The following is a 27983-nucleotide window of genomic DNA, read 5'->3' as shown; positions in this document are numbered from 1 at the left end:
ACAATTATCTTTTAATTTTAAAAAGTACTCAACTTTTTGAAGGAAATTAAAAAAAAAAAAAAAGAAAAGATAAGATAAGAAGCAACTCCAGTGCCTCAGGGCGGCAGGGGGATATTCCTCTGAAACTCAGGCCATCAAGTTACAATATTATTTGGCTTGTGTGACCCAGTTAAATAGCCCTGTGTCCTGTGGGCCTCTGTGGACACCTCACCTTCTGTCCCACGGCTGGCTTGGCTCAGCGAAGCCTGCCCACCTGCGAGGACAGAGGCTCCCGCTTTCCTGATGAGAAGAAAGTGCATCAGAAGGAAGCAGCCCAACTGGTTGCTGAGCCGTGGAAAATAATTAAACTGGGGAAGAATAAAAACACTTCTTTAAAAAACCAGGTTAGGTATGAATGTGCAGGGCGTGGCCCCTCTGTATAATTAGCCGCTCTGCTGGCTCTGGGCGCCGCCTGCCTCTCCGCCCGCCCGTTGTGTCAGGCCCTCCTCTCCGCTCCCGGTAGGTGTGTCTCGGGCTCCGTGGCTGCCTGTCTCACTCCTGCAGAGACGCCGCCGCCCGAGAGGTCACCCACCCGAACCCCCAGCGCGCCCGACACAGACCAGCCAGGTGAGCCGCGATGGAAGCTGCAGACGCCTCCAGGAGCAACGGGGCCAGCCCGGAAGCCAGGGATGCCCGCAGCCCCCTGAGCCCCAGCGGCGGCCTGGAGAATGGGGTCAAAGCCGAAGGCAAAGAGGCCAAGACTGCCAACGGGCACGGCGGGGAGGTGGCCGAGGGCAAGGGCGCAGGCGGCTCCCTGAAGCCCGGCGAAGGCAAGGGCTCCCTGTTCTCCGGCAGCGAGTGGCGGCGGCCCATCATCCAGTTTGTCGAGTCGGTGGATGACAAGGGCTCCAGCTACTTCAGCATGGACTCTGGGGAAGGCAGGAGGTCGCCCTACGCCGGGCTCCAGCTGGGGGCTGCCAAGAAGCCGCCTGTCACCTTTGCCGAGAAGGGGGAGCCGCGCAGGTCCATGTTCTCGGAGCCGCGGAAGCCCTCGGTGTCCATCGTGGAGCCCGGGGACGTCCGGCGGAACAGCTACCCCCGCGGCGACTCCAGCAGCCTCCTGCGCTCCAAGTCGGGCTCCGAGGAGGTCCTGTGCGACTCGTGCATCGGCAACAAGCAGAAGGCCGTCAAGTCCTGCCTGGTATGCCAGGCCTCCTTCTGCGAGCTGCACCTCAAGCCCCACCTGGAGGGCGCCGCCTTCCGCGACCACCAGCTGCTCGAGCCCATCCGGGACTTCGAGGCCCGCAAGTGCCCCCTGCACGGCAAGACCATGGAGCTCTTCTGCCAGACGGACCAGACCTGCATCTGCTACCTCTGCATGTTCCAGGAGCACAAGAACCACAGCACCGTGACGGTGGAAGAGGCCAAGGCCGAGAAGGAGGTAAGAGCTGGCCCCTCCAGGCATCTCCTCCCTCGCAGCACCCTCCCACCTCATCTTCTCCACTGGGCGCTCCCAGGGGCTGGGGCTTACCTCTCTGCTGTCCCTGGTTCTTTCAGAAAACAGTTCTTTCTCCTCCTACCCCCAGGCTGGGAGTCAGAGATGGTTCCCCAACCCTCTAAGGCCTCAGGAGTCAAGTCATCTCCTAAATGAGCAAAGAGGGGCTCAGCAAAGATGGGGGGCTTGGCCAAGGTCATAGGATAAATTCAAGTCAGGCCAGCAAATCAGCATTCAGTCCTGGGTTCTCTGCCTATCTGGGTGCTTCTTCCTTCCTTTCTACTTAGGTGCTAAGTCACTCAGTTGTGTCCAACTCTTTGTGACTCCATGGACTGTAGCCCACCAGGCTCCTCTATCCAAGGAATTCTCCAGGAAAGAATACTGGAGTGGGTTGCCATTTCCTTCTCCAGGGGATCTTCCCCACCCCAGGGGTCAAACCCGGGTCTTCTTCCTCTGCAGGCAGATCCTTTACTATCTGAGCCACTGGGAAAGCCACCTCTTTCTACTTAAGGGAGAGAGAATTCTTCCTAGATGAGTAGGACTGGCTCGTGGGGATAAGTCATGGGTGAGGAGGAGGGAATTTGGGGACCACGTCAAGGTCCTTTTTTCCCTGACTTCGGAGTTGGTGTGTGTAGGACAGTGGCTCCTTCTTGTTGTCTGATCCCCCAGCCAGTCTTGACACTCCCAGCGGCCTCCTGTATCCTTCCCTCAGCTGGACCCTCAGTGCTTTGTGTGTGTGGCTGTTGCCTACAAGTGGACACTCATAGTGAGGGTTGGAGTTGGGGGAAGGGTGTTCAAATATGTGTGCGTGTGTGTGTGTGTGTTTTATATGCACGTGGGTGTTTATGTCTGTATACGGATGCTTGCATATGACTGTATATGTGGCATGTAAGTATGTTTGCATGTGTTCTGTGTACATGATTCTGCCTGTGCTTCTGCGGGGAGGAGCGGAGGCGTGTGGAGGCTTGTGAATGTGGTCCGTCTTACTCCTGGAGAGGGTGTGCTGGGACAAGGGCTCGTCTGTGGCTCCACAGATGCTGGGACTCCTCCCCCCACAACAACACAGCCCCCTGACATGGGGCGGCCTCCAGCCGGCGTCAGCCATGCTCACTGTCAAGGCAGGGGACTCTGCTTTCTGCACCCCACAGAATGGGGCAGCACAGGCCCCCTCTGTGCCCAGCCTTCCTGACCTGAAGTCTGTGGGTTACTCTTCCCTAGCCATACTCCTGGGCAGGAGGGATGAGTCAGAGATGACAAAAGACTCAATGAGCCTTTTCAGGAGCCTCATTTGGCCCAGGGAAAAAAGGCGCTCCTAGTCTCCCTCATTCCCTGACCCCAGCCTGGCTTCAGGCTTCAGACAGGGAGATGGAGATGGGGCAGGGGCCATGGATCTCCTCCGGGATCTCACTTCGGGAATCAAAACAGAATGAGGGTTAATTATCCTCAACCACCACAACCAGGAAATTGCAGAGCCCCAGGCTGGGTTTTAGACCTCAGCTCCAGCCCTAGATTTTCCTCGAACCAGCTGTAAGACAGTGGACAAGTCCCTTATGTTCTCTCAGGCTTGGTTTCCCTTCATATGAAGCTAAGGGATTGGACTAGATTGGAAGTTTTCAAATGACCCCCTGGAGCCTGAAGATTCTTAGGAATGTCTTTGAGACGTCAGGGATGACAAGGGGGGCAAACTGTTGCCAAGGAGGCAAGGGCCGCAGGTTCCTATCGCTACTGCAAGCAGCTGTGCCACGCTCGTGCTCAGTCATGTCCGAATCTTTGCAACCCTTTGGAAGTAGCCCACCAGGCTCCTCTGTCCATGGGATTTTCCAGCACCTGCTCTTATCTATCTGTTATATGTGTAGGGCTTGGTCCCAAATTTTATTTGAAACCAGGGTATCTCCACTTAAGAAAAGCCTGAGTGCCCTAGAGGACAGGACAGTCTTGGGAAGTTTTCTCTGGCAGCACCTGGGACTTGGAGTTCATGCTCGGGCTCGTGATGTAGGTCAAGAGGCAGAGCTCAGATGCATAAACCAGTCTGGGGTGCATCCGCCTAGTTACACAGCAGTGGCTGTAAGTAAACATCAACTTGCAGAGGACAGAATGCTAGGCTGGATGGAGAATGAGCAATCTTGCCATCTTCTCTCCACCTTGCATTGGGACACAGACCCAGAGGAAGGAAGGGACCCATCCAGGCTCAGTGCTTAAGGAAAAAGCCCCCTGAGTCCTCTTCCAGTGTTTGAGAGCAACTGGGGGAAGGGAGATGGGATTCAGGAAGTGTGTGCCTTATGGGGGCTCAGGGGGAAATGTCTGATACACTGGAATGTCTTTAATGGTGGGAGCTTCAGACTCTGTGTGTGTGTGTGTGCATGTGTGTGTGTGTGCGTGTGTGTGTGTGTGCTGCAGCATAGGTAGGCAGGGAAGGGTGGTGCTGAGCAGCTGACTGGAGACAGAGATGGAGCAGAGCTCTTTGTCCAGGCCTAGTCCTGCTGGAATGTCAGACACAGGGGGCGTTGGCACAGAGCAGCCTTAGGTAGGTTGACAGATCAAAGTGAATGAGCCTGTCAGCCCTAACATCCTTCAGAGGCAGCCCCTGCAGACCCAAACATCAGCCTACACACAACTTTTTTTCAAGAAGTCCTGTCCAGAACCTGTTCTGCCGGCTGGTTGGTGAGGCCCCGGTGAGGCCATCCCTGATCTATCATGGTTTCTTGCATGAGACTGTAGACAACACCCTGGGCTGCAGTGTTTTTGGGCCTCCGCTCTACAGAGCCTGAGCAGAGGCAGTGTTGGAGAAAGGCCACTCGGTGTGCCGCCAACATGACAATCCTTCCTCTGCCGACCCAAGATCAGAAGGTTTCCAGTTCCACTCTGAATGTCACAAGGAGGGTCCACAGATGTCCTGAGCTGCACCCCTCTGCCTCTGGCTTAGACTGATGAGATTTCTGTTGTTGTTTAGTTAAGTTTTGTCTGACTCTTTTGTGACCCCATGGACTATAGCCCCCCCCCCACCCCCCGCCAGGCTCCACTGTCCATGGGATTTCCCAGGCAAAAATACAGGAGTGGGTTGCCATGCCCTGCTCCGGGGGATCTTCCCGACCCAGGGATCAAACCCACGTCTCTCACGTCTATTGCATTGGCAGGCGGGTTCTTTACCACTAACACCAACTGGGAGGCGCTTGCAATGTACAAACCCATCCTTTTCTGTGTAGCAGGGCCTGTCTCCTGTCTCTCCTGAGTGCCTTCTGCTGCATCAGGTCAGAGTGGAGGATTCCTGGCCATGACTCTTGCCGTGGGGTAGTCCGCCTTTTTGTGGGTTCTCTGGGCTCTAGGTCGGCAGTCTGGCCAGGCATGGGAGGAGCACTCAGGACCAGCATTGCTCTGGAGGGCGAGGTCCTCACTCAGTAGTGCAGCTCAGATTCAATGTCTCGGCCACTCTCCTGACGCCATCCTTTGGCTCAGTTCCTTTCTGCCACAGTGGTCTGTGGCTTTGCCTCTGGTCTCATTGCCCAGTTTTTTCGTGAAGTCTGAGCTGCCAGGCTGCTGGCCGTGGGCACTTGCTGGTCTTTGAGCTCTGGGAGATGTGCTGGTCTGGGCTGTTGGGGCTCTGTCGGTGGACCACCATGACCAAGTTCAAGAAGAGGGGCCAGGTGGCTGAAGGCCTGGAGTGGGGTCGGGGTGGTGTCTGGGGCCACTCCTCTCGGAGATACTGGGGGGGCACTGCCCTGGGACAGGGTGAGTGAGAAAGGAGGTGGGGTGACCTCTGTGGGTGCTGAGGAGGAAAGGACCAAATGAAAGAAGTATCGAGACAGGAAGCAGAGAGAGTGCCAGGCAGGCGGGCAGGAGATGCCTCCTCTCCTTGGAGTGCATCGATGTGCCAGGCGCTGGCCTGGGCATTTACACTGTTACTCCTGACAACAATCCCACAGATGGGAGTATCTGCACCTATTTTATAGGTGAAGAAATGGGATCTGAGATGCCAAGAGACTTAACCAGTGTTACAGCGCTGAGGGAGGCTGAGCTAGAGGTGGCCGAGCTGGGGTTCAAACTCATTGTGGCCATAGCCCAACCTGTTCTCTCTCACCATTTTGCATGGTTGAGGCCATGTAACCAGGTAACATTTTAAATGTTGTTTTCATAGGATTGGCAGAGGCTTCTAGGGGTTCCCTGGGAGGTTCTGGTTCAGGGTACGAGATCTTTATTTTTAAGTCACCCTCAGCGATTCTAATGTGTAGCCAGGTTGGAAATCAGGAACCTAGCCCAATTTTACCAGGAAAAAATGGAGGCTGGGAGATGGGGTAACTTCTCAAGGGCCCACTGCTGGTCTGGAGTCCGCTTGGATGATGCTCTTCCCCGCTCCCCCATCTCGCCCCTTCTGCATCCTGACATCCAAGGAAGCAGGAGGAATGGTGAGTCCCAGTGAAGCAGACGAATACCGGGCTGGTTGACATCTGGGTGGGAATGAGGAAATCTATCCAGCATTTCAGATTCTTATCCAGATAATTACCATTTGTCTGAAAGTACAAATCTGGCAATTAACAGGCTCATTTGGCAAATGTCATAGCCAATGGCCCGTGTGGTTAATTCAGACCAGAGGAGGATCCTGGGCCCCATTTCCCCTTCCCTGGGGCGGCACAGGCACACCTGTCCAGATGAGCGCTCAGGTGTGTCTGCACCTGAAGGCCCTGTGTGTCCCGGCCGAGGCACCACTAGCTGCTGGCCACCTCTCTGCTCCCCCAAGGCCGGAAGGGTTTCAAGGCTGGGTGGCCTACGCAGGGCCCGTCCCAGCCACAAAGCACCAGGCAACAGGAGGAGTGAGGGAGAAGGGAACAAAGAAGGCATTCAGGGGCAGGCCTGAGCAGGGTGGAGGGGGTGGGTAGGGAGCAGAAAGAAGTCAGAGGGAGGTGTAGATGGGGTGGAGCTGACAGGATCTGAGGCCCCATCAGACATCAGGGGATTTAATCAGATTCTTAGGGAGGAGGGAAGGGCTTCCTCGGTGATGCTAGTGGTAAAGAACTCACCTGCCAATGCAGAAGGCTTGAGAGACACAGGTTCGATCCCTGGTTCGGGAAGATCCCCTGGAGGAGGACATGGCAACCCACTCCAATATTCTTGCCTGGAGAATCCTGTGGGCAGAGGAGCTTGATGGGCTACAGTCCATGGGGTTGCAAAGAGTTGGACACAACTGAAACGACTTAGCAAGCCCAGGGAGGAGAAGGAGAAAGCTGGGCCTTAGTGGGCGATGGGGAGGTGTGGGGAGGACAGGGAGAGAGGCAGAATGCATGAACTGCCCTGTCTATGCGGCGGGGGTGGGGAGGCCTGGCACTGCGATGTCCTGGATGATACAGAGAACAGCCCAGGGGTTGTGGCCGTGTAACCGAGCTGAGTGCTGTCTCTGTGTCGTGGCCCTTCCACTTCCTCCCTGGGAGAACTCAGGCAAGCTCCTCAGTCTGCCTCGGCCTTGGTTTCTGTATCTGTAAAATGGGGCCAACACGGCTTACCTCCCCAGGGGGCTTTTGAGGTGAAAGGAGAAATGCAGGCACAGAATGGATGCTCTACAAAGCAGTCAGGGTCCCTCCTTCTAAGGTTACAGGAGAACCCAGTATTTCAGATCCTTCCTATGTTACGTTGTTTTCTGTCTGCTGCCTCGTCTGGCTTTTGTGCAGCCTGGCCAGCAGGAAAAAATTGCCAAGGGCTAAACAGATGCTGTTCGCATCCCCAGAGGTCTCAGCCCAAACCTTCCTCTCCTAACAGGGTAGCACTCACCCCAGATGAGAGAGCAGGCCCTTCTATTAGCACAGAATTCACAGCCCAAGGTCCCTTCCGAGATCCCACTGTGCCCGGCAAGTCAGGGCTTGCGAGGCCCCCATTCCGCCCATGTTGACTTCCCGGATGCCCCAAAGAAACTAGGAGACCAGTCTCCCCCACCCTGACTGATGCTTCCACCCACAGCTGCAGACAGCAAGGCTCCGCTTTTGACCCTGCCCTTGCATGTTTCCAGATCGCTGGCAGCCTCTCCCTCCACCCCTCCCAGGTCACTGGCCGGCATCTCTGGCTCTCCTTGGCACAGCCCGTGCCACTAGCCTCCCTCTTCCCGGCCTCCCTTACACAGGCTGGACCCCAGGGGCTGGCTCCTGCTGCCCTTGGCTGAGGCTCTTCACTGTTCTAAAGCCCCTGGACTCCCCTTGCTCGGGATTCAGTGCCATCTTCCTCCCTCTTGGCCAGTGAGTCTGTGCTCTTGTGGGTAAGACATTCCCAAGCACCTCTGTGCATTCCACTGGCTTCTCACCTTCCCCTTCTCTAGGAAAACCTTCTGCCACTCACAGGGGGTAGCCTGCCTGCACCCCGTTCATCTTCCTTCTGTTCTGTTTGCCCCAACATCCTCTAACCTTCAGTTATCCACCATCTCGTCTCTACATCCTCAGGGCTTCCCTGGTGGCTCAGATGGTAAAGAATCCACCTGCAATGCAGGAGACCTGGGTTCAGTCCCTGGGTCGAGATGATCCCCTGGAGAAGGTCATGGCTGTCCACTCCAGTATTCTTGCCTGGAGAATCCTGTGGACAGAGGAGCCTGGTGGGCTACAGTTCATGGGGCCACAGAGTCGGACACGACTGAGCAACTTTCACTTCACTTTACATTCTCAGCCTGATGTCTTGACCTCCCTCCTTTCTGTACACTTCACTCTGTATCCTGCCTGTACACACCACGCCTGGACCCCAGCACACACTATCCCGACCGCTGAACCCCACCCAGACCCACCCGCTCACCTCTGCCTGCTCCCCCCGCTTACCTGTACCCTTCGGGCCTGCCTGCCTCCCTGTCCTCTCCCCTTCAAGCTCCGGTCCATGGAAGGTGCCTGACACAGCAGTGGTGATGGGGCCAGTGGTCAGTGCTTTTCTCTAGAGTTTCACCTGCCTGGTCCCAGTTCATCCCACACCTGCCTGGGAGGTGGTCCTCTTACTACCTACATGAAAGATGGAGTGACTGGAGCATGGAGGAGTGTAGTAACTTGTGAAGGCCACCTGCCTGGAGGTGGTGGTAACTTTATTCAAACCTTTGGACTCCAGTCCTGGGCTCTGGGTAGGCTCCTTCCTGGATTCCCCCAGGCTTGTTTCATGGAAGAGTTGCCCTGTCACTGCTTCCCCAGGCCTGGGAGAGTGAATGCATGTTTGCTCTCGGCTTTTCTTGTTCTGGGTGCGAGGTGGGGGTGAGGAACCCCAGTGCCAGCTGCTCATCTCTGGGCTGGTGGCAACATCTCAGCTGCAGGGGGAGGTGGCTTCCAGTGTCTGCTCCCCCTCAGGCCTCTCTTGCTGCAAGTGAGGGGTGAGGGGGTTATCCAGGAATGGGAAAGTTGCCCAGCACTGAAGCCTTTAGGCTTCTTCCTCACAGCTTGGACCCATTACCAGTCCCAGGCTTCTTAGGAATCTTCCAGGCCACCAGCTCTGCCCACCTCTGTGTTTTGGGCTCTTGGTTCGGCCCGCCTCCCGCAGAGTCTCCGCTGCCCACGTGGGGTCTTTCTGTCTTTGCTCTCCACTCTCCCTCCACCCTTTCTGTGGACAGCTGGCTTCTCCCAGCCTTTGTCCAGAGATTGGGCCAAACCCCCGTCCTCATCTGCTTTTATTCCTTTTCACAAACATTTCCCATCTTGGCTGGTGGCATTTTCCATGTTGTGGGATTTCTTGTGTGTAGCTGGTGGGGCGCTGGCTTCCTGAGAAGAACTGAGAGTCTGCGGCCCGGAGAGCCCCAGGGTGTGGGCAGAGGGGCGGGGTGGGAATCCGGGGCTTCAGGTCTGGGAGCTTTTCGGCTCCCGCCCCGGTCCTTCCCACCTTCCCCACCAGCTTCTCCATGCTCTTTTCCACGAAAGCCAGGATGCTCTCTCCTCCATCAGTCCACTTCCCTGGGTCTCTGCACCAGGGACCCACCAGCTGCTCAGGACTCCTTGCCAGCAGAGCTCACATTCCTGGTGGTTTGTGGCATCCACTTCTTGATTCTTCTTGTGTTTCTTCAAGGAGACGGCTGGAAAGGGTTGGGACTCTGTTCGAAAGCCAGGGTAACGGGGAGACCCTGAGCACTCTGGGTGCTCTTGGATGCCCGGTCTTCCTGCTTTCAGGTGGAGATCACACACCTGCCTTTCAAACTGGAAGGTGTTTTGGGAGCACCAGTGGGGAGCCCACAGAAAAAAAGAGGTGCCTCTGGGCTGGACTGGATTGGCCTTAGCTTCATGTGGGCTTCCCCAATGGCTCAACGGGTAAAGAATCTGCCTGCAAAGCAGAAGATGTGGGTTCAGTTCCTGGGTTAGGAAGATTTCCCTGGAGAAGGAAATGGCAATCCCCTTGAGTATTCTTGCCTGGGAGATCCCATGGACAGAGGAGCCTGAAAGGCTGCAGTCCATGGGGTCACAGAGTCAGACACAACGGAGTCACTAAGCATACACATAGTTCATGCTCCCCCTTTTGTTTGAGGTGTAGCTGCTTTTCAGAAAAGGGCGTTTCTCCAGTGGAAGGAGGCTATTATCCACACTTTCCATAGCAGAGCTCATGTCCCAGTTCACTCCTGATAGATCCTCTTCCCATCCCACCGCAGACCCTGACAGCCCATATTCTCTTCCTGAGCAGGGAACCTAGACCCTCTCTTTCCCTTCTCCCATCTGCCCTCACTGCCTCTCTCGCTGGCCTCTCTCCTCCCCCAGGGACTTGAATAAAGTCCCAATCTTGCCCAGACTGCAAACTGCGCTCCATTTCCCATAAACAGGTTTAGAGTTGTGCCTGCCCAGACGGACTCCCCGCTGGCGGCAACCCAGACTCCTGCTTGCAACACAAGCCTCACGTCATGTCATAGAAACGCTGTACTCTCTTACTGCCATGGGACGCTCCCTGGGCTGGGCTGGGCTGGGCTGAGCTGGGCTGGGTCCCCTTTCTCCTGTAAGCTGCTCCCCAATGGCTCCAGGTCCACTGAAAGGAGTGGGAACCCCCTAATGAACTTCCTTCCTGCTCACGTTGGGTGGAGGGCCTCTTAGAGGGTCTGCCTTACAAAGACATGGCTGGGTTGCCCAGCCTCAGAGCCCAGAGTTTACAATGAGATGGCACTTGACTTGTTGCTGAATCCTTAGTGACTGGCACAGTGCCTGGCATATTCAAGGGCCCATTGAGTGTTGGTTGAATGAAGGGCAGAGTGATAATTTGTGGGCCCTCCTCCCTGACTCTCTGGTTCTTTTCCACTTCCTCCCCCTGACTTCTCCTCCAACCCCGGCTCCTTCCCTACAGACAGAGCTGTCACTGCAAAAGGAGCAGCTGCAGCTCAAGATCATTGAGATAGAAGATGAAGCTGAGAAGTGGCAGAAGGAGAAGGACCGCATCAAGGTGAGCAGCACCCAGGGCTCTCCCCCAAACCTGTGCGGCCTGGAGGAGGCAGGCCTGAGCCTGGGCTCTTGCTCAAGGTCTCTGGCCCACATTTACATCCTACACTTGTTTCTTCTGGGTTCTTTTACCCTTTTTGGCATTTCCACAAGTTCGCCTTCTAAGTCTGGGCCAGACATCCACGTGGGATGTTGCCCATCACCTAATGCTCATCTTCCATCATCTCAAGACCCTGGACCAGCTTATCCTGTGTGTTTCCCAATGTCTATTCTGCCCTTTGACTACCCAGCCATCAAATGCATGCCATTTTCCCTTTATTTGTGCCAGTGTGGCAAGATGAATGTCTGCCCTGGTTTGAATACTTGTAAACTACGACCTGAGATAATTGACTCTTGAACCTGGCTGCATAAACAGCTCATCAGTTAACTTTCTGAATGACGCTTGGTTCTGGTTGGGGTTTTGGTGGACACGCCCTGACTCCTCTGGAACTTTTGGACGCATAGAGTTGCCCAGCATAGAATGATGGTTCATGTCAACCCATTGAGAGGGAGGAGCTGCTGATGGATAAAGAAGGGTGGTCTGTAAAAACACCCTGGCTATCTCTATCAAGAGATAGGATCCCTCAGTGATGCCTTTGAATGAGATTCTTGGCTGAACAGGCTTGCAGGGTGGGGGCAGTAGAAATGCCCTGACTCTATGCAGGGAACATAAAGATGCCCCCCCTCCCCTCTCCCCTCACTCTGGACTCAGAGCTTCACCACCAATGAGAAGGCCATCCTGGAGCAGAGCTTCCGGGACCTGGTGCGGGACCTGGAGAAGCAGAAGGAGGAAGTGAGGGCTGCGCTGGAGCAGCGGGAGCAGGATGCAGTGGACCAGGTGAAGGTGATCGTGGATGCTCTGGAAGAGAGGGCCAAGGTGCTGCAGGACGACAAGCAGACCAGGGAGCAGCTGCACAGCATCAGCGACTCAGTGCTGTTCCTGCAGGTAACAAGCAACTCCACTGCCATTCAACCCCTCACTCCTTCCATCCACTTACCCAAACCCTCATCCAGTGTCCGTCTGTCCATCCATCCACGTATCCACCATTCATCATCCATCCATCCCTCTAAGCTCCATTCCATCTGTCTATTTAATTTTGGAAAATTAAGTAGACACACAAAGATCACCTTGTACCAACTTCAATTGATATGTATTAACAGTACTTCAGTCTGAGTACTTCAGGAAATAGCTCTGTGATAGATTAGTGATGCCTGCTTTGGGTATGGGAGGGTGGCAAGTAAGCATGTGTATTTGCTATCTTTGATCTGGTCTGTCCATCTGTTCCTCCATCCTTCCATCTGCTAGAGTATTTTGGGCACTATACACCCAGTACTGTTTTAGGTGCTGAGGAGAATAGAAAGGTAGAAGACATGATTTTTGCCCTCAAGGAACTGCAATCCAGCTGGGAAGATAAGACACGTACAATTAGAGAATATGTAATTAAGTGATAAAGCCTGTGGTTCAGGAGATAAGTGCCTGTGGAAGCTCTGGGAAGGGCAGACAGGCTGGAGACAGTTTTATGGAGGCAGTAGAACTTGAACCGGGTCTTGAAAGCCCGTTAGGATTTGAAAAGAAGAAGAGAGTCTCCAGTAAGGGAGAAAGGAGGTCAGACGTGCCAGAGAATAGCCGCAGGACTGAGTGGGCACATGCAGGGGGAGAGACCACTGTGACTGACCCACAATGCTGGTAATTCCTTGCCTTTCTTTGGTGGTTTCACTCCCAAAGACTTTGCAGCTTGTGTTGCTTCCATAAACCCAAATAAACCCCTATAGGTAGGCACCGTGCATCCAGTTTAAGAGATGGAAGCCACGGAGTCACATATCTGACTGCTAGTGCCATCAGGGATATTAGCATCTAGTGGATTTTATTTAGTTATTTTTTAAAAGTTTATTTTATTTTTTGGCTTGTGGGGATCTTAGTTCCCCAACCAGAGATTAAGCCCGTGCCCTCAGTGGTGAAAGTACGGAGTCTTAACCACTGGACCGCCAGGGACGTCCCCATCTAGTGTATTTTAGTCAAACCCTCTCATTTTACAGAAGAATAAGAAATGAGTGCCCAGTGGGGAAAAGTGAGGCTAGTTAATAGCCGAGCTCCTGGATGTAGACCCCACCTCCTCTGGCTCCCAGTTGAATCTTCCAGCTAGACTGTGGGTCCCCATGGCTCCTAAAGACCCAGGACATTAATGGCTTCTTTCCTTTCCTGGTAGGAATTTGGTGCTTTGATGAGCAATTACTCCCTCCCCCCACCCCTGCCCACCTATCACGTTCTGCTGGAGGGGGAGGGCCTGGGGCAGTCGCTGGGCAACTGCAAGGACGACCTGCTTAACGTGTGCATGCGCCACGTCGAGAAGATGTGCAAGGCGGACCTGAGCCGCAACTTCATTGAGAGGAACCACATGGAGAATGGTAAGTCCCCTCCCGTGGGTGGGCCCCACGGCCATGGAGGTCTTCTCCTAGGTCAGTTCCTGCTGCCTGGCTCAGGCTGGCATCCCACCAGCTGGCCCCTCACTGCTTCCAGCCTCCCATCTCACCTAAGGGTGTTTGGACAAGGACTCAGAAATGGTACCCTCCTCTCTCGAAGTTGCTGCCCAAGTTATGCAGCTATTACAAGGGGCCTCCAGGGGAGCGTCCCAGGCACTGGCTAGGGAGATGCACCACCAGGGACAAGTGTCTTCTCCCTGGATTGTCCATCAAACTCAGGGATTGGTTTTACAGCTCTGTGTCTGACTAGGGGACCTAAGTCAGGAGCCGTGTGGATGCTGCAAATTGTAAGGGCCAGACTCCAATCTGGTGGCTTTGTAGGCTCCAGGGGACATGACCTAGAGCTGCATGCGTGCTTGGAAGGAGAACTTGCCTGTCATCATGGCCGTGCTGAGCCGTGTTGAGCCCAGAGGTGGACTTGGCCTGGTGGACTGGCTGGGCGTGGTTGAGCACAGCGTGTCTTGGTGACTCACCAGCTCCCCTGGAGTCAGCTTCTCTATTGAATCGCACTGTCCTCTGCAGAGGCAACTGAATCGTCTTCATAGAAAGCCTCCAAACACGAGAAGCTGCCCCGCTAAGTGCTTTACCACCAGTCCCAGCCCATCCCTTTAGGGCCCGAAGCTGGACACTTTCCCCAAGCTCCACCCAGTGGCCCAGACCTTGACGATGCAGCCGCGTTAATGACTTCTAGCTGCAACACCCAGAGGAAGTGACCCTGTCTTTGTTCTCCAAAGGGAGTATGTGATTCTTTAGGGCATGAGAAGCGGGTATGTGTGCTGAGGGGCTGGGACTCAGTGGCTGGTATCTGAATATCTTGGGAATGTTGACATCACATAGTGTCCCTGGCAGATGTGAGGGACATTGCCACCCCTGAGGACAGATAAGCCACTGCCGCAAGACAGTCATTTGGCTTCAAGGGGAATTTGGGTCCTGAAATCCCCCTACTGACAATGGTGACGACCCTGATGGAGACAGCCCTCTGTGATCCAGTGCTCCCTGGATGCTGGCTTTGTGTAAGTGCCTCCCTTGCATTATCTCAGTCTCCCTGCAGGATGTGTTGCATCTCACAGAAGAAGATTTTCAAAGGGCGCACAGCTAAGCAGGGGGCGAGCTGGGTTTCATGCTCTGTTATTCAAACCCTCTGCCCATGTCTTCCCATTGGAGAAGCTGCTGTTCATGGTGGCCTGCAGAGGAGTAGGGGGTGTGAGAGTCAGGCTCCCTGGGGCACAGAACTGGTAGGGGAGCTCCTCAGCTGAGGTCGGGCCAGACCCACGAGGATGGCCTTCACTGCGTTGGGATGGCCTGTGAGCCTCGTGGGCGCAAGGACCCCCCACTTCCCACCGCCACTAGCCCACTGTGCCATTTCTAGGTCATGACTGTGTTGGCCGTGGCCTCTGTGCAGGTGTGGCCCTGTGCCCTGTACAGAGTGTGCGGGGAGACAGCTGCCAGGAGCAGGACGGGTCGTGCTGACGTCAGCGGCTCTACACCTGTGCCTGAGGCCCTGGGCCTCCGAGTTGGCGTTTTGTCACTGCTGTGCTGCTGGGAGTGTGTCTGGCTGTAGGAGGTGGGAGGTGGGTGGTCGGTGAGTCAGACCTTGGAGTGATCATCCTCTCTTCCTCTGTCCACCCGGCCAGGGGCTCAGTTCTCACCATTAAAGGTGCGGGGGCTGAGAGACACCAGGGCATCTCCCTCCTGGGCTTGGTGGGGAGGGAGCTGGACCAACATCAAAGAGGATGTTTGTTTGTCATGACGTGCCTACTGTGTGCCAGGCCCCTGCTTGGCCCACGTGATGGAGATGAAGGGTGAGGGTCTAGGTCCCCTACTCCTCCTCTTGCCCAGGAGAGAGGGAGAGGAAAGGGCAGAGGGAGAGAAGGAGATGGAGAAGTAGCAAGACAGAGGAATGGGGTGGAGGGCAAGCGTGGCGCCACAGGTCTGTTTGGGCTCAGGGGTCTGCTGGAGGGTGCCAGGTGGGGGCAGTCGGTGCCCTTCCTGAGTAGCTCACTCCTCTCTTCACGGTTCCACTCAGCCACTTGGATCCCTGGCCCTGAAGGCCAGTGCTGGGACCTCATTCCATTCCCTGGGCTGTCAGCAGTGGCTGGGACAAGGCCAGGAAATGGGCATGGGGTCTCGAATCCCAAATCTGCCCTTATAGGCCACGTGACACTGGGCAGTGGCTTCACGTGCCTCCTGAGCCTCAATCTCCTTATCTGCCACCCAGATATCTCACGCCAGACAAGGGTTGATGGACATGTCAGGCAAGAAATGGCACTCAATAGCAGCTCATTAATTGCAAAGTGCTGTGCTCACCGTCTCTGCATAGGAACCAGTCCCAGCGAGGCTGGGTGGCCCACCTTCCCTCACCCACCAGGAACTCAGGGCCAGAGGGTTTCAGGGCAGGGGGCCATCTTCTCTGAGGCTGGGGACCTCGCCTCTGCCTGGGACAGAGGGGCTACCGGCTGACTCAGTGATGCCCCCAGCGGGCCAGCTCGCCCTCCCCACCTGCCCCGCTGCTGACCCGAGCTCTCTGCTTCCCAGGTGGTGACCATCGCTACGTGAACAACTATAGTAACAGCTACACCAGCGAGTGGAGTGCTCCAGACGCCATGAAGAGATACTCCATGTACCTGACGCCCAAGGGTACGAGAAGGGAGCAGGTCCAGGAGAGACGTAGCCAGGTTCCCCCGGGGGCGACCCTCGTGGACTTGGCTGGGAAGGTCCTGGCGTGTACCTGCCTGTTGTTTAATGCCAAGTCACGTCCGACTCTTTTGCGACCCCAAGCACTGTAGCCAGCCAGGCTTCTCTGTCCATGGGACTTCCCAGGCAAGAATACTGGAGTGGGTTGCCGTTTCCTTCTCCAGGGCATCTTCCCAACCCAGGGATCTAACCCACGTCTCCTGTGTCTCTACCACTGAGCCACCTGGGAGGCCCTTGTGCCTGCTTACCGGTGCAGTGACCAGCACCTCCTTCTGCTCTCCATTCGGCACCTGCTCCACTGGTTTCCCTGCCCTGTGCCACCCTCCCACCCCCCACCTCCACCTCCAGCCCACATCTCCTCTTTCCTTCCAGAGGGACTCCTGACGGTCTCACCCACTTCCATCCACCAGGCTGAGCTGTGTTTTGATTCTGCCTAGATTTCTGTAGTCCTGGGGGAGGGTTGGCTCCTCCAGAACCATCCTGCTCCTCAAGGCAGTGGGGGCAGAGATCAAAGGCTGCTCTTGTAAATTCCTCAGTCCCCCCGCCTCCCCCAGGCAGCCAGCCCTCCCTCCCAGGCCCGGGTGAGGCCCAGCCTGATGGGCGCTGCCCAGCTGGGTGAGGGACGAGACCAGCGCCGGCCTGTCCTTGCCCTGCGGTAGCCCGTCACATTCTTTGGCATCAGCAACAAACAAACCACAGTGATGCCCGTTACATAAGGGTGGGTGTGCCCGGTAGACAGAGGGGTGCATGCACGTGTGTGTGTTGTGGGGGTCGGGGGTCAGGAGAGGAGAGGGTGTGTAGGGAAGGGGGAGACAAGAGACTTGGGGAAGACACCAGGGGCTGGGAGGGGGAGACTTGAGGCCCTGGGCAATGACTCACACCCTCAGATACACTTGCACAGCGGGAGGGGCCCCAGGGGGTATTTGGAGAGGTGAGCTCAGCAGAGAGGAACCTCGGCCACCCCACCCAACGTCAAAACAACACCTGGGCTTCCGGCGAGGCAGCTGGATGCAGGTACCCTGCCCTACATTCCTAGTGGGGCCAGCCAGGTCCGGGCTGGCCAGTTCTGCTTCCTTCCTTCCCCTGGGGCTCTGTCCTTCGAACCTAGTTCTCTGGGAAGATGAACTGTGTTAATCAGCTGTCCCAGCATCCCCGGCCGTGGTCCAGACCTTCGGTTCACCAGCTTCTGAGGACCAGACCCAGGGTGGTATCAGACCCCGACTGGCCCTGCGGGGCTGGCCTGCTCTGTTGCAGATGGAGGGGAGCCAAGTAATAATGGGGGTGTTGAGGAAGGAGCATGGACCCAGCCAGATGTCACCAGAGACGCCAGGGCCTGGGGGCCTTGGGCTGGTCACTGCCCCTTCAGTATTCCTACCTGAGAAGGAGGGGGTTGGACTCAGCTGCCAGGTGAGCCTCCAGCTCTGTGACCATGAGTCAGGTTGTGACATTTGTAGGCAGAAGAAACAGGTTCATCCTGTCTCTGCCCCTGCACCCAGGACAGGAGGGAGGAGGAAATCTGCCCTCTGGGGGCTCCCAGGCTCAAGACAGAGACAAGGGAGGGGCCATGGAGAGTCAGCACAGAGAAAAGGAAGTGGGGCCAGCAGCCCTAGTCCGGAAGCTTTGAGGCAGTGGGGCCAGGCAGTGAGACTTCTGGAGGCGAGGTTAGTTTCCAAGCTCCCTGAAAGAGGGGCTGAGGGCTTGGTAGAGAGGGCACGGCTGTGATGGACAGAGTGCTGGACAGAAAGTGTGAAGGTTTAGCACGCTTGCTCTCCTCCGGAACGGGAGTGGGCCTGGTTAGACAGGAGGGCAGGAGCTGATGCGTACTCTGACGCATGCATGCGACGTCTTCATCTGTGAAGTGAGGGTGTGGAGCCCCTTCTTTCTGCCTTTCTCCCCAGACGGTTGTGGAGACCAAATGGGGGAGGGAGGGAAACCCATGCCATTCAGGGCCAATCCCTGGGGAAAGTTTACCCAGGTGGGGAGGTATTCATGGTACCAGCTCATCAGCCCCTCCAGCTGGCAGCCCTCACTGCACCTCTGCCCCCATGGTGGCCCTGGCCCAGCTTCCTCACGGACACCCCACCTCTCACCCAGCCTCTGGGGTCTCAGCACGCAGGGCCTGGCTCAGGGGGCTCTGGTGACCCTCAAAGCCTCTAATTAGGATGCCCATACATCTTAGTCCATTCAGGACTCTCCAAGTTTGCACTGGTACCCTCAGCCTGACTACTAGCATCATCCCTCTCACTCTCAAAACTGTTCCGATCTGAATGGTAAATTACGTGGTCGCCTTATCATAGACCCAAGGATGCTGTCTTGGTGGTGGAACCCAGGTCCTGACCCAGGCAGGCGGAGCTGTTTTGGGGGGCAAGGAGTCCTGCTTGACACCCCTCAAGTCAGAGCCCCAGGCCCCCAGCTGAGCCAGGCCCCCCTTTCTGGGATGACAGCCCCCTCCTCATCCCCTTCACAGGTGGGGCCAGGACCTCGTACCAGCCGGCCTCCCCCAGCCGCCTCTCCAAGGAGAAGAACTTCAACAACCTCTACGGCACCAAAGGTAGGAGGTGGCTCAGTGGGAAGGTGGCAGGGCCTCTGTGTGGGGCCGTGCAGGAAGCAGGTGGGGGCTAGGCGATGGGTGGGGGGCCTGGACTCCCCATACGAGGTGAACTTGGGGAGCTGGAGTGGGGTTGGCCTGGAGATGGGTGAGGAGGGACCCTGCCACGCTTAGGGGGTTTTCATGTATACGGGTCTCCGTGTGGTTTGCACGTGTGCATGTGTGTACGCATGTGTGTGACATCGTTCGGCTGAGGAAAGGCAGCCAGGCACCTCCGCATCACTGGAATCCCTGAGTCCGTAAGGTCTTCTCCTTGAAGGATGAGTTGGGGAAAGCGGAGCCCAGGGTGAGGTGTGTGAGGACTTCCCTCAGCAGGTGGCAGGCCAGGGGTCCACAGGGGAGCTTTCCTGATTTGTGCACTCCTGTGTCAGAAAGTCGGACACTGGTTAAAACAGACTAGGGTAGCAGGCAAGGAAAAGTCAGGTATGCCATGGGATGGGCCACCCCTGGAGACCCAGGAGGTATGGTTGCCAGGGAGGTAAGTGGGTGACTTGTCCTTAAGACCCGGAAGGGGTGAGATGGGGGTGGAGATGTGCTTTCCCAGGGAGAGCTGCCAAGTGCAGGGTCCCCTCCTCTGCCCAAAGTGCAGAGGGCACTGCTCTGCCGAGAGCAGGGCCCAGCCTTTGAGGGACCCAGATTCGGGGGTCTCCTGGGTGTGTGCCACATGCAGATGGGGAGGGGACTCGGGCCAGCTCCACCAGAGTCCCTGGGGACACAGCACCAGGGGTCTGGAGAAGCAAGGAAGTGGGGGTGTTGGTAGATCCGGAGATCTGGGGGTTGGGACACCGTGGACAAGTCTCCATGTCCAGGACTGGGCTTGTCCCAAGCACCGGATGCTGTGAGCTCCGTGAAGGCAGATGCCGGTCTGTCCTGTCCCCGCTGCCACTTCAAGGTCCAGAAGGATGGGCTCAGCAAGCATTTGTTTAACGGGAGGGAGAGGGGGTGATGAATGGATGGATAAGAGGGTGAAGAAAATGGCCCCTTGGAGCCTTGGGTGGACACGCTTAGTGAGAGCCTTAATGCAGACTCTGTCAGAGATCCCTATGGGCGGGGGTTCACGAAGGGCAGGCGGCCAGCCCCCCACCCACATCTGACCTCTCACCCCTCCCCCCCCAGGCAGCAGCAGGAGATCTCCAGGGCTGGGGGGCTCCTCTGTGGCGTGAGCTTAACTGACCATGTGCCATGCTCGGAGCTGCTGAGAGGGAGGGTTTGGAGTGGGCAGGCCTCCATGGGGTGGGGGGCGGCTCTCGAATGCCCTTGTGGTGTCCCTGCTGTCCCTGCCGCACTGTCCCCAGGTATCTTTACATCCATCTGCAGATGGACCATCACAGCCTGTTTCATCCTGACGCTCAGAATTTCAGGGCTCATAGCAGCTGCCTCCCGGAGAAGGCAATGGCAAGCCACTCCAGTACTCTTGCCTAGAAAATCCCATGGATGGAGGAGCCTGGTGGGCTGCAGTCCATGGGGTCGCTAAGGGTCGGACACGACTGAGCAACTTCACTTTCACTTTTCACTTTCACACATTGGAGAAGGAAATGGCAACCCACTCCAGTGTTCTTGCCTGGAGAATCCCAGGCATGGGGGAGCCTGGTGGGCTTCCATCTATGGGGTCACACAGAGTCGGACACGACTGACGTGACTTAGCAGCAGCAGCAGTAGCAGCAGCTGCCTCCGTCTCCAACTTTTAGCTTGTGTTTGTTTATTTGTTCCTTCACTCATTTTTTCATCCATCACCCGGACAGTGAGTGCCTTCCAGGAGCCAGGCTAGGTGCCAGGCACGGGGTGGGAGGCTGGGTCAGATGGGCACACCACCTGCCCCCACGGAGCCAGTGGGTGACATGGACCATTCAACGTGTAATTACAATGTGATACGGGGCATGGGGCTGAGACTCACGCAGACTTGGGGGAGATGACGCGGAAGCTGATGCCTGAAGACCCAATGCATAAATTTACTAAGTCTCGGGGAGCAGGTGGACTCTCCTAGGCAGAGGACCTGGTCTCTGCCAAAAGCCTGGGGTAAGAGAGAGCCTGGTGTGCATCAGGAGCTCAGGGCGAAGCCTGGTTGGGGTGTTGAGTGACGGACGGGAGGGGGAAGGAGGGAAGCCAGGAAGTGGAGGCAGTGGAGAGGGGTGGGAGCATCAGCTCATGAAAACGCTGAGGGTCGTGTTAAAGACTTTGTAAACTTAATCTGAGAGCAAGGACAGAACGACGCTTTAGAAGGACAGCTTGACGGCAGGAAGGATTGGTCAGAGGTGTGATGAGGACTCGGCTGCCTCCTGGCTGGAGAGATTTGCAGAAATGGCCTCTGCTCACTGCCCCACCCCCCACCCCACGTGCCAGGCCGCCCAGGGCTGACTCCCTTTCCTCTCCTCACCAGGGAACTACACCTCCCGGGTCTGGGAATACTCCTCCACCATTCAGAGCTCTGACGACATGCCTGCGGTGCAAGGCAGCTCCTCCTTCTCCCTGAAAGGTGAGCTCACCCCCATCGGGCCCTTGTCTTCGGGGCGCTCCCTAAGCCCTGCCTTGGTCTCTGCTCACCTGCCAAGCCTCCATCAGGTCTCTGCTGTCAGGAGGGCTGGGCCACCGCACGTGGGTCCCTCGGGATGCACTGTGATGCAGGCCTCAGTGTCGGGGGTGAGGGAGACACACCACACCCTCTGTACCCTGTGTCCCGACATCCCCAGGGGGCTTCCATCAGGCTTAATTTCCGAGTCTTCCTACTGCAGAAAGTTTATTTAACTTTGTCACACACTGACTCCCAGCCTCAGGTGACTCTAGAACCCTGTGGCCCAAGCACTTGTCAGCTTCCCACGGAGCCAGAGTCCTGCCAAGTCCCCTCTGGGCTGGGCAGACTACGTCATCTCGAAGGCCTCCCTCCTGAGTCTGGTTCTGCCCCAGAGCTCTTTGACAAGACTGAGTGGCCGATGCCTCCTGTCCTCTGGGGCTGAGGTCATTCTGAGGGGCTGGCCTGAGCAAGACTCCAGCTCCCAGAGGGCCCACGGCCCTCACGTCTCTTCTGAAAGGTCTACGGGGCGGCTTTGGGGGTGGTGGGAGCAGGTCTGTCTGCCTTCTGGCTGGCAGACATCTGGCCCAGGAGCCTGGATAAGCAGGTTGCGTGGGATCTGGTGGGAAAAGCACAGGTGGACCCCCACGCAGCGGCCTCAGACAGTTGCTTATCCAGCTGCCCCTTCTGGGCTGGGTCTCGGCCTCTACCCAGGGCTGGGATTCTGGGATCTGCCAGCAAAGGGATATGACTAGAGGGTCCCAGCCTGTAGGATCCCCAGGTCAGGGTTGCGCTGGGACTTGCTCTGGCCTGTCTGGCTTCCAGCAGGTTCCTCCCTGCTCTCTGGTCAAGCTTGGATCAAAGGCCACCAGGCAGGAAAGGCGGCCCCCCTTAGGTGTGATTCAGAGCTTTCCTGCTCCCCAGCATCTCCTGGCGGTCCACAGTCTCTCCAGGTGGGGGGCCTCGCTCTGGGAGAGCCCCTTCTCAAATACACCAGGACCCCCGGGACACCTGTTGTCACCTTCATGCAGAATCCACTCAGAACTGGCCTAGATGGACATCCTGGGCATGGGCTGCCCCGTGGCGCCCACCTGCATCTACTCTGGGGGCACTGGGGAGGGCTGAGCGAGCGCTTTGAGAGCAGCAGCACCTGCAGGACCCGTGACCCCCTCTGGCCCCTCCTAGGGCCGGTGCTAATGGCTCTCTCTCTCCTGGCAGGCACTGGGAAAGTCCCCTATCAGTTCACCACCTTGGGACAGGCCACCACAGAGTTTTCCAAACCACTGGACGGCAGTGGGCTGTTTAAACATAATCCTGGTACCCTCCTGTTTTGCATCACCCCTCTTTTCCCTCCCACAGCAGGGCAACTGGGACATCCTGTGGGGCTTTCTGCCACTTCTAGGGTGTCCTGGTCCCTCCCATCTCCCCAGAGTCCCTGGCAGAGGATGCATGCCACCCCCCCTCGCCATCCTAGCCTACCTGCCCCCGATAATCCCTGCTGTACAGGCTGGTCTCCTGGACCACACCCCCCCCCCACCGCCACCCCCTTCCCCGCCTCTCTCATGGCTGGCCTGGGGTTTCCTTTCTGGGAACTGAGAAGTGACCCGAATTCCCCCCTTGTCTTAACCTCCCGCTCAGGACCTGGGGGACCCTTCACTTCCTCCTCTCCTTCCAAGACCCCCAGATACAGGGGGACAACCAGCTTCTCTGCTCTGGCTCTGCCCCCTTGCCAAACGTCAGCCCTGGAAAGGGCCAGCCTTGCTGGCAGCCTGGCAGTGCTACAGATGGTTCTGGGCCTGACCAGCTCGTTGCCCTTCAAGCAGTCCAGTGCAGGGCTCCAGCCTGCCCCTGCCAAGACAGACCTTGTTAATTCCTTGAGCTCCTCTACGTCCAGGTCACAATCTATTCCTTCCCAGGCAGCCTTGTCAGTCTTTGCAGGCTAAGGACTGACACTCAGTGCTTTTCACAGTTTTGTGGACAGAGCCCCTTACAAACCTGCTGGGCTGAGGCAGAGGGATGGGGAGGTGGGCTCAGACAGCGCTGCCCCGGACTAGCATCTCCAGGACCCCAGACCCAGACAGCGCCCAGTGGACTTGCTGTTTGAACCCTGGACCACAGCCACATTACTGCCACTCTCTGGGCCCCAGCCTCCTGCCTGGGAGGCAGGAAAGAGGGAACAGAACTGGGGAGGTGGGACAAGAGGGTAGGTTTTGAGTCCAGCACACTTGGGCTCCAGTTCTGACCGCTGATTATTAGCTGTGCGGTCCAGGACAGCAGAAACAGGGAAGACCTAGGTGGAGTCCAGGGCAGTGCCTGGCCAGAGGCAGGCCGGGAAATGGGGAGCCTCGTCCATGCAGAGGAGGGGTTGGGGGGTTGGAATGAGCGCCTCCTGGTGGAGACTGGGCAGACTGTGCTTACAAAGGGGATTTCCTGGGCTTTGGGGAGGGGAAGAGAGGGGCTTCTGGGGTGAGTCTGTAGGATGAGGGGGTGGCGATCCCTGCAAGTGGTGTGATCTTGGCCTGGGTTGGGGGTGATGCTCCCCTGCTGCCTGGCCCAGTCCACCTGGCCTGCTCCTCCTCCTTCTGTCTGCCTTGGTGCCTCTTCCCTCTGGCCCACCTCCTCAGGATTTTCCATGGCAACCCCCCCTGGCTGCACTTGGTAATGGGCTGGATGGAGCTTGGTGGTCACTTTAGAGAGGGCATCTGTGCTGCTTCAGCCCTGAGGCCCTGACCACCAGCCTGTGCTCCCTCTGACTGGAGCCCCTTGTCTCCCCAGGCTACCCTTCCCTCATCAGGAGCCAGAGTCCCAAGGCCCAGCCCCAGACCTGGAAATCCGGCAAGCAGACTTTACTGGTGAGTGAGGAGTGCCCGCCTGGGCACTAGCATGTCCAGACTGGGCCTTGAACGGGGCTCCCAGGGGCATCTGGTCATCACTTGTCCAGGGTCTGTGGGAGCATGGTGATATTTCCTGGCCACGGGATGGAGAGAGGAGGCAGTGGCCTGAACGCCAGCTTCCAGCAAAAGGTAGTAAAGAAAGACCAAGGGCTGATAGGCAGGGGGCCTGGGTAAACACAGATTTTTGGGGCCTTGATTTTCTAATCTGTAAAGTGGGTGGTTTTTAAAATTTGCAAATGGTTGTTGGCTGCCTCTGCTTGTTGAATGGTAGCCAAAATGCTGAATATGGGGGACTGGCATCCTAGACACGAGTCCCACTTCCCTGGGGGTGGGTCTTTAGTTCTGACAGCATAGAGGCCACTGGAATGATAGTGTGGGTGAAACAGAGGCTGCAAAGTTGGGAATAGAGATATTTAAGATTTGATAGCTAATGTCGCTGAGTAGGGGCATCAAAGAGCAGGACAAAAAGGAGCATGGTCTTGGAGTCCAACCAACAGGTAGCTGTGGGACCCTGGATGAGTCAGAGCCCGCTTTGGGACTCCACAATGCAGTGCTGAGATGGGATTGAGCTCTAATGTCTCTGGACCTGACATATTGAGCCCCGCCCAAGACCTTAGTGATCAGGGGCTGTCCCTCACAGTGGAGGCTGGCCCTCCTCTTGGGAATGCTCTCTCCCAAGGCCTGGGCCAGGCCCTGCTGAAGGGGTCAGTCAGCTGCCTTGGATGGAGGTGGCCTCTATATGCACAGGGCCTGGAGCCCCTGGTTCCCTGCTGTCTTTGTATTTGGAGGTCAGAACGTAGAGGTGATTTGCTCCTAGCTATGAAGAGTGACTGGGGCTGGTTTAATTGGAAAAGAATCTTTAATTTGCTGGCGATGGAACTAAGTGATGGTATGTGTAATTTGAACCAGGCCCAGGGCACTGCAACAGCAGGGCTGCAAAAGCAGATATGGGAAGAAAAAGGAAGGTTTCTGTTCCTGGCTTCGTCCTTCCCCACCCGCCCCCTACGTTCCCACCATCCTAGAGTCCCAGTCCCAGCACAGAAGGCTCATCATAATCTTGAGATGCATGGCAGGGCAGGGTTCTGCGGTCCCCAGCTGGCACCCAGCACAGGGGGGAGGATGGGGGCAGGTACTAGTGTGGGCAGAGGCTAGCCTGGAAGTCAGGATGCCTGGGCTCTTGCCCCAGTCCTCTCACCAACTTGAGTCATTCTTCCCCTGTGCCTTGGTTTTCCCATCTATAACATGGGCAGATGGCCTGGATGATTTCCTAAGTCTTCCAACTTTCACGTGCTGTGACCCTGAGCCTGGGAGGGAACAGGGGCGGGGGATGGGTGTGTATGTGCTGGGAACATCCTGCCCAGATGCTGTGGGGCTCTGTGCCCACCCGCCGATCGGCTATCAATAAGATAGCACCGTTCACTGACCTGCCATCCATTTGCTTGTCCCTGCCTTCCTTTAAGAAAGGCTTCCGTCATTTCTGGGTCTATCCACTTCACCTTACTGACTCTTCGGGGTCCAGGCTGGCACCTGGGGATCAGGCGACCAGACCCAGGCCCTGCTCTCCTGCTAAGTAGTGGAGGAACCTTGACCATGTCTCTGCCTGCCCTGAATCTCTGTCTCTTCCATTGTTTAATGAGTGGTTTAACCAAGGCCAGATCTAAGTTCCCTTAGCCTTTGCATTCCACAGGCCCCCAGTTCCATGGTGGACCAGATGTAGGCAAGGAGCTACTGTAGACACAGGTGTCCAGGCAGGCAGGGCTGGGGTCACCCTTGGGGTCTCCTGGGATCAGTGGGGTGAGATGGGCCCAGAACCACTTCCGGAGACCCTCTAGGTGCCGGGGCACTCCCAAGGGCAAGCTGCAGCTAAAATGTGCTCTTCTGTTGCAGCCTGGAGGGTGGTTGCTCCGGGCCCTGATGAAGTGATTGGGAGGAGAGGGGAGTGCTGATTTCATGAAATTGCTGCGGGATGTAATACACAGGGCTGGCAGGAAAGTTGTCACCCTCTCTGTCCCTAGAGATGCTTCCTGAATCCTGATGAGGGGACCAGGATGAGAGAGGTGGAGGGGCTGGCAGGGGGCGGGGAAGGCCCCCAGTCTGTGTTGGGCTGGGGGGCGGTTTGCCCTCTCTGCACCCCCTTCTGTCAGGGACACTGATGCACAGAGAGCAGAGGCCAACCCCTGAGACTCAGAAGTGGCACGTTGCTATGGGTGGAGGGAGGGGGCTGAGTTCTGGAACCAGGTTGCTGGGGTTCGAACCCAGTGCTTCTGCTTACTAGCTAAGGGACCGTGGGCGAGTTGCGTGGTCTCTCTGTGCCTCGGTTTGTTCATGTATAAAATGGGTCTTTGCTGATAGTGACCCACTTAATTGGGTGGTTGTGGAAATTCAGTGAAAACCCCACACCAGGTCTGTAGAGTAGAGAACGCTGGATGAATGGGAGCCACGATGGTGCTGGGAGGGGCTTCCTGGGCATGGAGAGAGCGTTTGACCAGGCTCAGGTTCAAGCTCACCCATCAGCTGGTGGAAAGAATTCTAATCAGGATGTGAACCTGGGGACTCTGATGCCCCTGGCGCCCACCCCAGTCCCAGGGTAGATGGAGCTCACAGGTTAGGCCACAGGGCCCTAGGGTTATTGAGGTTCAGACCACTGCTGCTTCCTGGTGGAGGCGAGGGTGTGGGGTCTGGCTGGTGGGCATGCGTGCCAGCGGACCTCCTAACCACTCTTCTTTTCCCACACAGTCGCACTACCGGCCCTTCTACGTCAACAAAGGCAACGGGGTCGGGTCCAATGAGGCCCCATGAGTTCCAGATGGGCTGGAGCGAGGCCCTGCCACCCCCGCCCTCCCCGCCGGCTGCTGCTCTTGCTGTGCTTCTCATCTGGGGGGAGGGCCCCGGCCCGGCCTGCCCTCCCCCTGCCCTCAGCCCGCTCTCTCAGGACCGCCCGGCCGCCCCCTTCCTCCTCGTCAGCCATGCTCCATGCAGGCCTCTCCTGCTCTGTAACTAAGGGTCACCATCCTTCCTGTGCTCGGATGGAGGTGGGAGACAGCTTTTCTCCCCTAACCCACCACCCTCCTGCTCTTGGGCAGCATCCTTGGAACACGTGGTGGGGTGCCCACGCAGTACTCGCCTGCCTTCCTTGCCTGGCCCTGCTCTCTTCAGGCCTGTCAGCCACTTCTCTCCAAGGACCCCAACGCCACGATGCAGTCAGTAGGCACCTGGCCACAACACCTGCCCACCTCCCATCCACGTGGGTCACTTCTTCCTGGCAGCTTGCCCCCTACCCCAGCAGAAGACAGGCCCCGTGTGCCCTGCTTGGGTCCTGCTGACCAGTGCCCAGCCCGGCAGGGCCGCAGCCCTTGGCCACCACAGAGGGAAAGCTCCCAGTGCCCTGGGATCACCCTGCCCAGCCTTGGGTCTCCCCACATCCACCGTGAGTCTGTGGTCCCTGAGAATGGGCTCCCCACACAGCCAGGATGACCTTCGCCAGGATAGCCCTTTCTTCTGAGATAAGCCATTCCCTTGGCATGGCATACCCCACCAGGAAGACAGCTACTGGCCCAGCCGCTCTGAGGGAAATGTACTTTACCTGCAGAATTTCATTAGTTTCACAATTGTGTTTCTCCCTGGCAATGGGAAGTGAGCAGGCAGGTGAGGGTGTGGCGGGGCTGGTAGCCAGAGGTGCTTATATTCGAGGGTGCCTTACACTCTGCCCACACCCTCATCCACTGCCCCCACCAGAGTCTTCCTCCCTCCTCTGACTGCTCTCCACATTGCATGTTGTCAGGGGGCCTCCTGGAGAGGAGCCCAATCCAGGAGCACCAACGCAGGGTCATCTCTCCTCTCACTGACCCCCCCAAAGGCCATGGGGGCCACAGGGAGTGGGGCCAGCTGTCAGGGGTGGGAGGGGGATGGGAGGAAGGGAGGACTGGGGGAGGACGGCACA

General features: G+C 57.1%; 1 protein-coding gene across 2 annotated transcripts; it reads left to right on the top strand.

Annotated features, from left to right (window-relative positions):
- The first annotated feature begins 289 nt into the window (after positions 1-289).
- On the top strand, positions 290-27983 carry TRIM29 (tripartite motif containing 29). Of its 2 annotated transcripts, XM_055423217.2 has the most exons (10): positions 290-1420; positions 10730-10825; positions 11573-11806; positions 13068-13266; positions 15877-15978; positions 18503-18586; positions 21021-21116; positions 22368-22466; positions 23925-24001; positions 26780-27983. In XM_055423217.2, the coding sequence occupies exons 1-10, from the start codon at positions 617-619 to the stop codon at positions 26840-26842; spliced, it is 1854 nt and encodes a 617-aa protein (XP_055279192.1). In that variant the 5' UTR covers positions 290-616; the 3' UTR covers positions 26843-27983. The 2 variants fall into 2 exon arrangements, with proteins under 2 accessions (XP_055279192.1, XP_055279193.1); XM_055423218.2 differs by lacking the exon at positions 22368-22466 and having other exon boundaries at positions 296-1420; positions 26780-27981.

Source organism: Moschus berezovskii, chromosome 14, assembly GCF_049115385.1.
Source record: "Moschus berezovskii isolate FMDL1 chromosome 14, NW_MosBer_1.0, whole genome shotgun sequence".
Lineage (NCBI taxonomy): Eukaryota > Metazoa > Chordata > Mammalia > Artiodactyla > Moschidae > Moschus > Moschus berezovskii.
Note: the sequence above shows the minus strand (reverse complement) of the source record. Positions and strands in the feature narration are given on the sequence as shown.

Coding starts and splice junctions, on each gene's coding strand:
- TRIM29 (XM_055423217.2), top strand. CDS start 617: ATGGAAGCTGCAGACGCCTCCAGGAGCAACGGGGCCAGCCCGGAAGCC. Junction 13,267..15,876: donor GAGGAACCACATGGAGAATG/GTAAGTCCCCTC, acceptor TCTGCTTCCCAG/GTGGTGACCATCGCTACGTG. Junction 22,467..23,924: donor GCTGTTTAAACATAATCCTG/GTACCCTCCTGT, acceptor TTGTCTCCCCAG/GCTACCCTTCCCTCATCAGG.